Source organism: Impatiens glandulifera, unplaced genomic scaffold, assembly GCF_907164915.1.
Source record: "Impatiens glandulifera unplaced genomic scaffold, dImpGla2.1, whole genome shotgun sequence".
Lineage (NCBI taxonomy): Eukaryota > Viridiplantae > Streptophyta > Magnoliopsida > Ericales > Balsaminaceae > Impatiens > Impatiens glandulifera.
In genome coordinates this window covers 11,259-25,168 of record NW_025918990.1, presented here as the reverse complement: position 1 = coordinate 25,168, position 13,910 = coordinate 11,259, and the positions used below count along the sequence as shown (strand labels likewise).

Genomic DNA, 13,910 nt, shown 5'->3' with positions numbered 1-13,910 from the left:
AGTCTCCGGTTCTTCACATTACATTTTCTTTCCGGTTCTGATCTGAATAAACAAATGACTCCATGTTAAACGAAACTTCTGGTTAACAAGCTTCCGATTAATCAAAAATCTCAAACAAAACTGAAATTTTGTGAAAAACTTACCGCCCACGATTTTACCGCGCACAAAAATTACCGCCCATTGTATTCTCCGCATTTACCGCCGAAAATTACTGCAGTAACTTTTGGAGGGAAAGTGACCGCCAAAATCATAACCAAGTGACGGTTCATCTTCCAACCGTTCAAAACCGCCTCCTATATAAGTTCAAAACAGTTCATTATTTGAACAAGCTTTCTCTCTCTAAAAATCTTGAAATCTCTCTATCTTCCGATCATCGTTATTCTTCATCTTCTTCACTCGCAAAATCATCATGGATCTAGTTAAAGCACCTTTCCAATACATGTTGCAGGTCGATTTCTGCGACATCGACGAACACGCTGCGGAAGAGAACAAGGCCGTGCTGCAATCGCTAAGGGATTCAGGACTAGAAATGTATTTGTCTGGTCCGTTTATCGTGCACCCGACGGAGGTTATGGAGTTCCTGGCGACGACGACTCTAACGAAGAGGACGGTCTCTGCCACCATGAACGGCAAAGCGGTTAACATCACAGAGGAGATCTTTTCTGAAGCACTCGGTTTGCCGAATACCGGGGCTGGACTTCAAAACAAGCTTGACAAACGCATGATCCAACGCGACCCGGTTGGTTATATCGGCTGACGACAAGGATCTGGTAACTCACTCAAGCCGAAGAACAAACTTAAGCCGAGTTCAAATGGCTCCTGAACATAATATCAAGATCACTTCAGGGTAGAGGGGGAAAACTTCGATAACCTGATCAAGCTGAAGTTAAAGATGATGATGGCGATTGTCCGCAGTGACAAGATAGACTAGGGAACCGTTTTGTCGAACAATTCTGCGAAATGGTAGTGAAGAAGGATTGCGAGTTCAGGCCTTTGCAATGCAGATAGTAAAAATTCTTAAGTTCCCTTAATGTGGGAATCAGTGAAGGTGAACCGCTTCCACCCGCCAATGTTCTTACCTCTGAGAAAATGAGCAAGAAGACTGCTAAAGCGGCTAGGCCGAAGTCATCATCAAAGGAACCAGCTCATCCGCACCGGCTGGTGAAAGTTCGAAAACAAGAAGATCCCAAGGGGAAGGCGGTTTCAAGCCGAGGCCTCTCAGAAGAAAAAGGGGAGGAGGAAGGACATCCGCAAAGAAGAGCTCCAACAAGCCGGCAGATTCCGAGAAAACTCTCTCAGCGGATCTTTCCCCAAAGAGAACCGCAGACTCCTTCAGCCCACTCCCTTAACACAGTCCATCCCATTCCAGTCGATCTCTCCATCATCAAGGCAACACGAACCCTCGGGAGCCAAGAACCGAGTCAGCATCGAAGGAGGCAGAATAGGTTAGTATTCATTATGAAACTCAATCCCTGCACAAGAAACTCGATGAAATAATGGTTGAAGTAGGTTTGAGAACCTAGAGGTTAAAGTGGACGTGGTCCAAACTCTACATCGTAGAAACCAAAGACGACGTGACAAGTCTTCTTAAGCCAACTGATCAGGTTGAGATACCCGTCAAAATGAAATCCATCCGGTCGAAGAAACGACCAACACTGAGAACATCATCCCTCCGTCTCAGGGAGGGAAATATTGAAGATAAAGAACCATCCGGCTCGGCGGGGAACAAATCCGTTCCAACCGAAACAACGCTCCGATCGGGCCAAGACGGGCCAGCCGATTCAACAATCACACCTGAAGGTCCAATTCAGGTTAACAAAGACAAAGTAGTTCTACTTGAGGATTCTGCGGCAAAGGGAAAAACTGCTTTGCGAAATCGGTCCACAACCTGAGATTGTAACCGAAGCAGAGGTCCCCATTTCAGCAGAAGAAGAGGAGGAGATGTATCAGAAGTTCCTCCTGGATATGAACAAGGATGCTGAAGAGTTGGTCTCATCGTACCACCTGTGGGTCAAGCTTCGTTGCGAAACAAAGTTATCAGACATGCTCCCCGACATTAGCGGTAACAAGCACTGGGAGAAACTTCTGGCTTTAGAAGAAGAGGCTCTCAAGCTAGCAGGTACCAACGTCATATTAGCCGCATTCAACAAGACGTTGGAGATACACGAATACGCCCGGTTACATGCAATAGAAGATGCATTGAGGGAGGCAGAAGGGGCAACATTAACTCCAATAGAATCAAGAATGTTTGAGCGGTTTCACTCGGTGCGCGATAAACTCATTCAAAGTACTGACAGGCTCGATCAGAATGGAGGAACGAGTGCAAACATGTCTTAACTCATGCCGATCTCTATGAAAGCAAACCTTTCTTTGTTACCGGAGAGTCCTCCATGACAGCAGAAAACCGGAGCAGTGCTCCTCCACAGACTGATAAGACTCCGGAACTTGAGCAAGTAAAGGAAGTAGTGGTTGGTACAATCATCTCTTGTCTTCACAAATACAGCATTGCTACCGATGAGAAGATTGCAACCGTTGAAACCAATTTGACAGAAACTATCCGGGCATCCATTCAATCCGAAATTGACAACACCACTCAAACATCGATGAAGTCGATGATAGATGAAACCGTGCAAACATCAATTAAGTCAATGATCGCCGAATCCGTTCAAATCGCAACCGCTCCTTTGATAGACATGATGCAGGCTATGGCCGCTCAGATTGAGGAGCTGTCCAAACTTCAAGTCAACAAAACTCAAGCGCAGATCAGTTCTGATACCGAAACTACCAAGGAACTTCAAGACGAAGAAAAGGAGAGGGAACGGTTAAGGAAGGAAATTGAAGACAAAGATCATGAGTTGTCCAAGCAATGCAATGAGGAAGAAGAGGCCGCTCTACAAGAATCCACACTGGCTCAACCCTCGCACTCTATGAAAACAAGGAATAAGAACAAACGGAAAACGATTGCGGCTGTAATGAAGCTGGCGGAACGAAGCGGTCTAGGAGAGATTCAACCGGTCAGACTAAACGAAGAACCTCTTGACGAAGAAGAAGAAGAAGAGGATATCAAACAACTCAACCGGCGAAAGAAGAAAGCAGTCGAAATTCCAAGTAACAGGACGATTGTTGCTCAACCGTCTCGCCCACCAAGACCAGTAAATGGCGGTTTCGGATTCGGCAAACAAACTCCCGGCATCTCAAGTGTATTTACCGGATGGCAATTCTACGCTGAACGAAGAGAGAGGGAATGGGAGGCGAGGGAAGAAGAATAAAGGAAGCGGAAGGAGAAAGAAAATGAAAAGGGGGATCATCCAATCCTTAGTTTATTTTCTTTCTTATGAACAATTTATCTGTGTTTGGTTTTATTTCAGAACTCAGTCACCTTTTATCATACTTTAAAGTACTTATTTCACTAAATATCTTTTGAAAAAATCAAAACATGTTTTGAAATTTTTCTTAAACAGAAAAACATTAAATAGGGAGAAATTGTTAAACAGATTTTTCAAAACGGCCATACATTACGAGTTTTGAATATTTATTCTAAATAATCAAAAAGGGAGAAATTGATAGAAAAATAAAGAAAGTTAATTTTCAAACCGGTCACACATTACAAGTTTTGAATATTTATTCTAAATAATCAAAAAATGAGAAATTTATAGAAAAATTAAGTAAGTTAATTTTCAAATCGGCCATACATTACAAGTTTTGAATATTTATTCTAAATAATCAAAAAGGGAGAAATTGATAAAAAAATTAAGTAAAGTTAATTTTTGGAACCGGCCATAAAACTAAAAAACTATTAACTTCTATGTGCAGGAACAGATTGAATTGCATAAACCGGCTGGAGCCTCACAAACAGGCTGAAGAACACTTCAAAGAAATCCAGTTCCAAGTGATCAAGTCAAGATCAAGAGGAACCAGTTTTAACATTCTCAAAGGACCAGCTAGCAAAGAAAAGTCTACATCCCAGCCGGACTATACTATGTAAGAGTCAACCGGAAACTAAAAGCTACAAAGATGACGTAATATGACGAAATAGACGTGTCTCGGAGAAATAAAATAAGATAAGATCCGATCAGAAACATGCGATAAAAACAATGATGATTTACTGATCCGACTTCGACAGCCGGAGGGTGCATGCCTGACACGTGTTCGAATCTGCAAAAAACGGCTATGTCATATTTACCTGTGGAGTATTTGCATGCTTTCCAAGTGTTAGGAAGGTGAAACGTGCAAGCAACCTCTCTGCACCGGCGTGACTCTGAATTAACCAATCCCACGGTGAGAGAAGAAAGTGATCGTTGGAAGACTCTTCACTATTAAAAGGAAGACGAAGCGACCTCATTAATGACAAGTTATGAAAATTTTAGAGAGATAAAGAAATCTCACGCGCGATCCAAAACCGTTGTATCATTTACCGAAAGCTATTATTGTGTTGTGTTATTGTATTACATCAAGAGTGAGTTGGTGTAACCGGCGAGTAGTAAGTTAAGGCTCGACCGGCAGTGTAATTGTTGTAATCTTGAAAGTTAGTGGAGATCCTTCTCATAACCTGAGAAGAAGGGGTGACGTAGGAGGGTTTGCTCCGAACATCCATAAAAAATCTTGTCTCGTGTCATTTCCTGTATTCCCAGCTTATTCACTTAACCTAACCACAAACCAAGACAATCTTACTCCTTAGATAAAAAACCGGTCTACTCATATTTCTAAAACCGACTCCTCCTAAACATCATTTAAGTCGCATACGTTGCTTCAGACTGAAACAGACATTTCCGCCCTTGAACCCGGTTCAAGAGTCTGTGACAGTTTGCGAAGTGCTGAGAACGGTCATAGTCTCTAACCGGACTATCACCAAAGTGTGTTGCGTGTTGTAAGCGGCCACCCTTCTAGAAACCGGAAACACCACGGTCCTCCAAGGGCATCCCCGATCCTAACAAGATCTTTGGTGTATTTGGCCTGATTGATGAGGGTCCCTTCTTCTAATTGACGGACTTGAAGCCCAAGGAAGAATGTTAATTCTCCCATCATGCTCATTTCAAATCTGTCCTGCATCAGCTTAGAAAACTTCTCAGATAGTTTAGGTTAGTTGAACCAAAAATAATGTCATCAACATATATTTGAACAAGTAGAATGTGAGAGTCTTCAGTGAATCTAAACAAGGTTTTATCCACAGTTCCAATAACAAAATCATGATCAAACAAAAATTCAGTTAAAGTGTCATACCAAGCTCTAAGAGTTTGTTTCAGACCATACAGTGCTTTATCAAGCTCTAGGATTTGCCCTCAACAGGCTCATCAAAAACTACATGAAGGGATTCCTCAACTGTCTGTGTTCTTTTGTTGTATACTCTATAAGCCTTACTTACTGACGAATATCCCAACATGAATCCCTCATCTTCTTTAGCATCAAAAGCGGTTATATAAACCTTTCTATTGTTATGAATAAAACATTTACACCCAAATATCTTAAAATAAGAAACTGTGAGAATTCTCCCATAATACAGTTCATAGGGAGTTTTATCAAAATGTTTGTTGATTATTGACCGATTTTGTGTATAGCAAGCAGTGCTTATGGCTTCCGCCCAGAACCTCTGAGGCACGTCTAATTCAGTTAGCATAAATCTTGCGGCTTCCTTTGGAGTCCTCACTCTTCTCTCAGCAATGCTGTTTTGCTGTGGAGTTCTGGCGCTAGACAACTCGTGCCTAATTCCAGTCTCTTCGAGATAAGATGACAAGTATCTGTTAGTGAACTCAGTTCCCTGATCACTTCTAATGCATGCAATATTCAACGATTTATGATTCTGAATTCTCTTAAATATTCTAATCAAGTTTTCAGTAGTTTTATCCTTTGATGGAAAAATGCATCCCATGTAAATCGAGAAAAATCATCAATAACAATTAGAAAAAATCTCATTCCTCCTAAACTTTTTACAGGAATTGGACCAAACAGATCCATATGTAACAGTTCTAGGCAACAACTGGATTGAGATTTCCCTTTACTTTTGAACGATGATTTGCCCTGTTTGCCTAACTGGAAAGCATGACATACCTTGTCCTTAGCAAACTGCAATGTAGGTAATCCAATAACTAAGTTGTTAGAACAAATGTTGTTAATGGTTTTGAAATTCAAATGGTTCAACCTTTTATGCCATAACCATTTCTGGTCATTCTTGGAAATCATGTACATGGTCTTACCATTCTTTTTGTCACCAAAAGTAATCTTAGCTCTAGAACAATCTGATATATCAGTAAGAAGCCGTCTGTTTCCTGTCATATGCATGGAATATCCGCTATCAAGATAGCATACAGATTCCTCCAGCCGATCATTTATATGTACCTACACAAAACAATATTTACAATCTTTTGGTACCCACATTTAATTGAGTCCTCGGTCAATTAGTACCCTATTTTATGCTGTGATTAATGCGTATGTTTTTTACTTAGTTTTTGAAGAAGACTTTCTTTTAAAACTCCTTGAGTTTGAGTCAGGTTTTAGATTGCCAGACTTGTTGGCTGCTTCTAACTTATTTTTTATCCAGCTAACAGTCGGCGAAATATAAGTTATTTCATTTTTGAAAGCTACTTCTTCGTGAATAGGATCAGATTAACTATCAGTCAAGCTCCCTTTAACAAAGTGTTACGCTTTAAACTATAACCGAGCTTTTCGAGTTCTTTGATTCAAGAAACGGGTTCTTGATTGTTGGGACCAAGGATGGAATTCAATACTCAAACGCATCGGATATAGAGTGAGGAGAGAATTCGAGGTTAAAGAGAGAAGAAACCGTGGTGAGAAGAGAATACCACAAGAATACACCTAGTAGTCCAAGAAAGAGGTTAAGGGCCGAGAGAATAACTTAGAGCAACACGTTTCACAAACTTCAATTCATAGCCCAAAAAGTGGGGTGGGCATCAACATTTATAGAGGTTGAATTACCCAAGAGTCGGTTACAATTCTGTTATAACAACTTTAGGGACTTAGTCAACAATCAGTTTTATGGGAATAGAAAAACAGAATTAAAATATTATTATTATGCTATGAAAACAATGTTCCCGACCAAGTCTCTAGCCCAAGTGTTCCATAGGACCGTAGATGGTGCACTTTCTTATTCGTGGATCGTAACATCATCTCCCCCATATGAAGTTCGTCGACCCCGACGAAGAGAATGTTGTCTTCAGGTTTATTATTATCACTTCTTCATCTTCCCAAGTTTGGTCTTCTGTTTGGGCCCCATCCTAATTGATTAGCAGATGTTTTTTCATTTTCCCATGCACCATTATGTCTTGTTCACCCACAATTTTGCCGGTCTTGTTTGGTTGTGTGCTAAGTTAGGGAATATTTTCAACAACAGCAGGGGTACCTTGGAATGATTTTAATTGCGAGACATGGAAGATATTGTGTATTCTGTTGTCGGTCCCGAGCTCTAGATTGTAAGCAACTTCCCCAATCCTTTCCAACACTTCAAATGGCCCAAAATACTTTGGTGAGAGCTTGTGGAATAACTTCTAGACCGAACGTTGTCTATATGGCTGTAACTTCACTAATTCCCAATTACCCACTTACAATGTGACATTTTTTCTCTTCTTGTCCTGCTGTTGCTTCATACGATTTTGGCTCTTTTTAAATGGAATTTTATGAGTTGGAGTGAGGCTTCCCTGGCTGTTAGCGATACATCCACTTCTTCTACTCTCGAGTCTCCTACTACATACGGTGTGTGTACTAGAGGGGGGTATCCATATATGGCTACGAAAGTTGTTGTTTGTATTGATGTATGGAAATTAGTATTGTACCACCATTCAGCCAAAGGCAACCAGTGTACCCAATCTTTTGGAGTTTGGCCAGTCATGCAGCGTAGATAAGTGACCAAGCATTTGTTGACTATCTCGGTCTGGCCATCCGTCTTGGGGTGATAGGCTGAGGATAAGGTTTGTTTTACTCCTTGTATACTTAAAAATTCCCTCCAAAAGGTGCTTAGGAACACTTTTCCCCGATCACTAATGATGGTTGTTGGCATTCCGTGGATCTTCGAAACGTTGTCCACAAATAATTCAGCTACTGTCCGGGCAGAAAAGGGGTGTTGTAGACTCATAAAGTGGGCCATTTTCGATAGTCTGTCAAATATCACAAATATAACACTTTTACCTTTTGATTTAGGCGAGATTTCAATGAAATCCATGGAGACCGATTCTCAAAATCGATTGGGAATTGCTAAGGGCTAAAGCAGACGCCTATATGCTGAATTATCAGGTTTATTTTTTTGGCAAACTTCACAGGTTCGGACAAATTCTCTAATATCTTTGATTATCCCTGGCCAAGAGTAAACAAGCTGCATTTTCTTCTGGGTGACCTGAGTCCCCAAATGCCCCCCTTCTGCTCCCAAGTGCATGGCTGCAATTAAGGTATTTTTGAGATTGTTATTCTTTCCCACCACCAGTCGGTCCCTTTTTCTTAACAACCCGTGGTCATATGAGCATTCTGGGTGAGAATCAATATTAACAAGAATTTCACGAATGACTTTGGCTAAGTTGGGATATTCTTTATAGCTTTCTTGAATTTGTTTTTGGACAGCAGTGTGATAGACCGAAATTCCTGCACATTGGACACCTACTACCCGCCTGGACAAAGCATCTGCTACCAAGTTTTCTTTTCCCCTTTTATATTGAACAACAAAATCGTATCCCACCAATTTATAGAGCCATTTTTCTTGTGTCGGGGTTTGAACTCTTTGTTCCAGCAAGTATTTAAGAGCTTCATGATCGGTCTTCACATAAATTGCTTGTACCTAAGGTAAGATCTCCACTTCTCCACCACAAAGGTCAAGGCCATTAGCTCCTTTTCATACGTGGATGATGGTAACTTCTCTAGTTCAATCGCCTTGCTTATGAATGAAATGGGTCGACCTTCTTGCATTAGTAATGCCCCTATACCAACTCCGCTTGCATCGGTCTCTACTACAAAGGGAATATTGAAATTTGGAAGCGCCAGGTCTAGAGGGGAAAGCATACACTGCTTCAACAGTAGGAATGCATCTTCAGCTTCATTATTCCATTCAAACTGATCTTTTTTCAACAGGGTCGTACTATGAAGCGGTAGCCTTTTATAAATCTTCTATAGTATCCGGTCAGACCAAGGAACCCTTTTAATTGCTTAGGAGATTCTGGAACTGGCCATGTGCTCATTGCTTCTAACTTTGTTGGATCCGTGGCTACACCATTCTCGTCAAGGATATGGCCAAGATAGGAGATTTTCTTGCACCCAAAATTACATTTTCCCCTATTAAGGAATAACTCGTTATGTTGCAATATTTAAAGTACCTTATGTAGGTGCTGAATATGTTCGTTCCAACTCGGGCTATACACTAGGATGTCATCAAAAAATACTAGCACGAACTTTATTAGGAATGGTTTCAGGGCCGCGTTCATTAGGCTTTAGAAGGAAGATGGTGCATTGGTTAGACCGAAGGGAATCACCAAAAACTCATACAGGCCTTGGTGAGTCCGGAATGCTATTTTGTGGCGGTCATCTGGGTGCATCCTTATCTGGTGGAACCCTGAGCGCAAATCTAGCTTGGAAAAGAACCTAGACCCATGCAATTCTTCCATTAATTCTTCAATGACCGGAATAGGAAATTTATCCTTTATGGTTGTTGAGTTCAGTCGCCTATAATCAATACACATTCTCTAGGATAAGTCTTTCTTTCGGACCAACATCAAATGGGCGGCAAAATAGCTGTGGCTTCTCCTTATTACTCCCTTGTCCTACATATCGTTGACCAAATGTTCAATTTCTATCTTCTGTAGGGCAGGATATCGGTAGGGACGCATGCATACAACTTTCGTGCCTTCCTTTAATGGGATGCAGTGATCTTGTTCCTTGGCAGGTGGTAAGTCCCCAGGTTGCTAGAATATTGGGCAGAAGTCATCTAGCATTTGCTGAAGGTCTTCAAGAATATCATCTGGCGGCCTTGTAGAGAGTGAGAAAAATTGTGCCTCGTTTTCACTTCTTATTTGGATCATGGCAGCAACATTGCCTTTCTTTAATAACTTCTGTAGGTGATCACCCATCATTAAGTTGATTTGTGTATGGGGTATGCCTTACAAGACCATGGTTATCCCTTCCTTTTTAAAAGAGAGGGTTAATTTTTCGAAGTCCCATTTTGAAGGGCCTAGAGTAATCACCATTCGATTCCTAGCACAATATCGTACTATGTCATTTTTAATACTTTCATGTTTGTTTGATAAAGCTTACCTTCCATAGACCATTTAAGATCTTGGCAAAAGCTGGAGCATAAAATGTTAGAGCGTTCTGTCACTCGGACCGATAGCACTTGGGTGGGAAGTATGTCATGGCTAATGTTTTTCATTATCCTGCTATTAATGAAGTTATGAGTGTTGCCTGTATCATTTAGGATCATAACCAGTAGGTTCCCAACTTTACCATGAATCTGGAGCATTTGAAAGGTTTTAGAACCCGTCAATGCTTGTAAAGATATGGCTAGTTCTTCTGCTACATCAAGCTGCAAAGGAGAATCATCAAGGTCTACCACTAGAGAAGGTTCTTGGAAACTTGGGGTGCTTTCTTGATCATTGGCCGAGACCATGAATAACTTGGATTTACACATGTGGTTTGGTTGCCATTTTTCATCGCACGTATAGCATAGGCCCTTCTTTCTCTTTTCATCCATATTATGAGCTCGGCTTGATGTATGAGGTTTTGTTCGTGCTTTGCCAACTTGGTTTGACGCTACTCGGATTGGGCAGTAGTAGTGCATCGGTGATGTACAAGTTCCCACTGCTCATTAAAGACCGATACATTACTTATTAGACTTTAGCCATGGCCATGGCTTCATTTAAAGAATCTGGGAATCGCAACCTGATGCAGTTTGCAATTTCCTCCCTCAAACCAGACAGGTAGCAATCTATTACGTAGTCCCTTGGCATATGATATAACTTTTGAGATATCGACATGTACCGCAGATTATATTCTTGAACCGAACCAACCTGTTTCAAATTCATCAGCTGCCTCATTGGTGTGTCGTGTATAGAGGGCCCAAATTGCACCAAGAGGTCTCTCTTGAACACATCCCATGATAATGCTTCCTTTTGGTTGTGGTTTTGAAGGTATGACCCGTACCACATTCTTGCTTCGCCAGAAAAGTGAATAGGGGCGATATCTAATTTTGTGTCATCCTTTGTCTTGTCCACCCTGAAGAATTGCTCGGTAGATATCAGCCAGCCCTCGACATCCGACCCATCAAACCGAGGGAAGTCGACCTTTGTTAGCCGAGTTGGAGGAACATAATAGTGGTTGCGGTTCTGGCCAGGGTGTTGGGGGCATAAATGGAGGACCGTGGCAAGAAGGTTCATCTTGATCATCAGGGTCAGCGCGGGGATCTTGGCCTTTACCCAACGCGGCACTTTCAATTTCTGCAAGTCTTTCTTCAGCGACACTGAATCTTCCGTCTATATTATTGCTTAGTTCGGCCATATGCTGTTTAAGGGCACCATGCAAGGCAGCCGATTAAGTCATGTGTTGGTGCAAAATGGCCTGCGTAGCGACTGAGTGTTGGGATAATCCTTCAATTAGGAACTTTAGTGCTTCCATTTCTGTTTGCTAGAGGGTTTCTACCATTTGGAGAATCGCCTAGCTCTGATACTAATTGATACGCTTTAAACTATAACCGAGCCTTTCGAGTTCTTTGATTCAAGAAACGGGTTCTTGATTGTTGGGACAAAGGATGGAAATCAATACTAAAACGCAGCGGACATAGAGTGAGGAGAGAATTCGAGGTTAAAGAGAGAAGGAACCGGGGTGAGAAGAGAATACCACTAGAATACACCTAGTAGTCCAAGAAAGAGGTTAAGGGCCGAGAGAATAACTTAGAGAAACAAGTTCCACAAACTTCAATTCATAGCCCAAAAAGTGGGGTGGGCATCAACATTTATAGAGGCTGAATTACCCAAGAGTCGGTTACAATTCTGTTATAACAACTTTAGGGACTTAGTCAACAATCAGTTTTGTGGGAATAGAAAAACATAATTAAAATATTATTATTATGCTATGAAAACAATGTTCCCGACCGAGTCTCTAGCCCAAGTGTTCCATAGGACCGTAGATGGTGCACTTTCTTATTCGTGGATCGTAACACAAAGCTTATTAGCTTAAGCTTGTCATTTGCTGAGTTTGACGTTTTGTAGTACAGGTTAGGGTCATTGCTATTAAATCCTAGACCGGATCTTGATCCAGCAGGTTTTAACATACTAATTTGATGATTGACAGCATCTCCGGACCTTGTCCATGCACTGACAACATAGTTTAACCTCTTAGATGAAAGAATTTGAATCTGTTCTCTGAGTATCTCATTCTCAGATGAGATCTCTACTATGTTTTCGTCAAAAATATTTGATTTAGATTCTTTGGTAGAAGAAAGAACAGTTGATTCATATTTTACTTTCATTTTGTAAAAAGAGTCAGTTAGCTTTTTGTACTCAATAGACATTTCATTAAGTGCATTAGTTAACTCTTCGTTTGTAAATTCTAGGGTTGAGACATCATTTACTTTGGATTGGTCATCTTTCATCAAACATGTAGCAACTTCATTCTCTTTTTCAGCAGGAGACTCCTCTGAGTCGCTATCAGCCCATTTGGATTTGTTTTCAACACATGAAAACTTTCTGATCATTTTTTGCTTGACCGTTTCTACCATAGATCTGAGTGAGCTTATCCCATATCTCTTTAGCAGAGGAACAAGACTTGATTTCATAGAAAACGTTCATGTTGATCGAATGATATAGAATGTTCTTAGCAACATTATCCAGGTTGTTGGTCATCTTGTCTTGAGTAGTCCACTCACTTCTTGGCTTCGAAATCTTTATGGGGCCATCGGTAATGACGCTCCACATATCACAATCAAGGGAAGCCAAGTGAGCTTGCATTCTCATCATCCAGTATTCATAGTTATCTCTTGACAGAATAGGGATCTCATTGATGATAGACATGATTCAGGATCTTTGAGCTTGAGAATAAAAATAGAGCTCTGATACCAACTGATAGGATCAGCTTAATCAATAGAGATCGGGGTATGGCGATTGATGAAGGCTTATGAAAAACGGTTTGAAAGAAATCTTGTTAGGGATTTGATTCACTTTCTAATCTACGCAAACCCTTATAAAGACTTCAAACAAAATCAAGTGCGGAAATATTTACTTAGGTTCGAAGCTTAAGATGAAAAATGAGAAGATGACAGAAATGAACAACAAATCATTTTGTTTATGGATGTTCGGAGCAAACTCTCCTACGTCACCCCTTCTTCCAACCACTAGAAGGATTCACTATAATATGATATGAATCAAATATAGTTTGCACACAATTAAGCTCACTGTTGAACAGAACACACTCTGTTCAACTTACAATATGAAGAATATCACTCAGCTAAAGGATACTTTTTATTATAACTCTCTATTGATTAACACACAGTAAAGCAAGAATGCAGCTAAAAGTTTCAGTAATCTATATATCAAAATGATCGATTGAATTCTCTTTCTGTAATTTCGGCCGATAGATTGAATGCTCGAGAGATTGTCCGTTGTCCTTAAGAATCTTTAAATATGAACATGTATCAACGGTCGAATCTTTATAATGATACATGGCACTCTTCTATTGGAACACCTCCATAGTACATAGCAGACTCTGAATACAAGGATCGTGGCCGTACACAATAGGTAGTACGCTGAATATTCTTCAGAGATTTACCTGCAAAACAAGTAGTGGGAAGGATATTCGCTTACATGTCGTACTGATCTTCACTAGAAGTGGAGCTGGAGTAGCGTACAGCTATAGCACGTGGGTAGGCGGGTGCTAGCTTCAAGTAACTGCTCAAGCAAGGCATTAGACGTATTTCAATTAGACGATCTCGT

The 13,910-nt window shown here is 40.8% G+C and overlaps 1 protein-coding gene across 1 annotated transcript; it reads left to right on the top strand.

The window, feature by feature from the left end:
- Nucleotides 1-2,390: 2,390 nt before the first annotated feature.
- Nucleotides 2,391-3,269, top strand: LOC124917297. The gene has a single exon (XM_047457757.1). It carries the CDS (start codon nt 2,391-2,393, stop codon nt 3,267-3,269), a length of 879 nt encoding a protein of 292 aa, XP_047313713.1.
- The last annotated feature ends 10,641 nt before the right edge of the window (nt 3,270-13,910 follow it).

Coding starts and splice junctions, on each gene's coding strand:
- LOC124917297 (XM_047457757.1), top strand. CDS start 2,391: ATGACAGCAGAAAACCGGAGCAGTGCTCCTCCACAGACTGATAAGACT.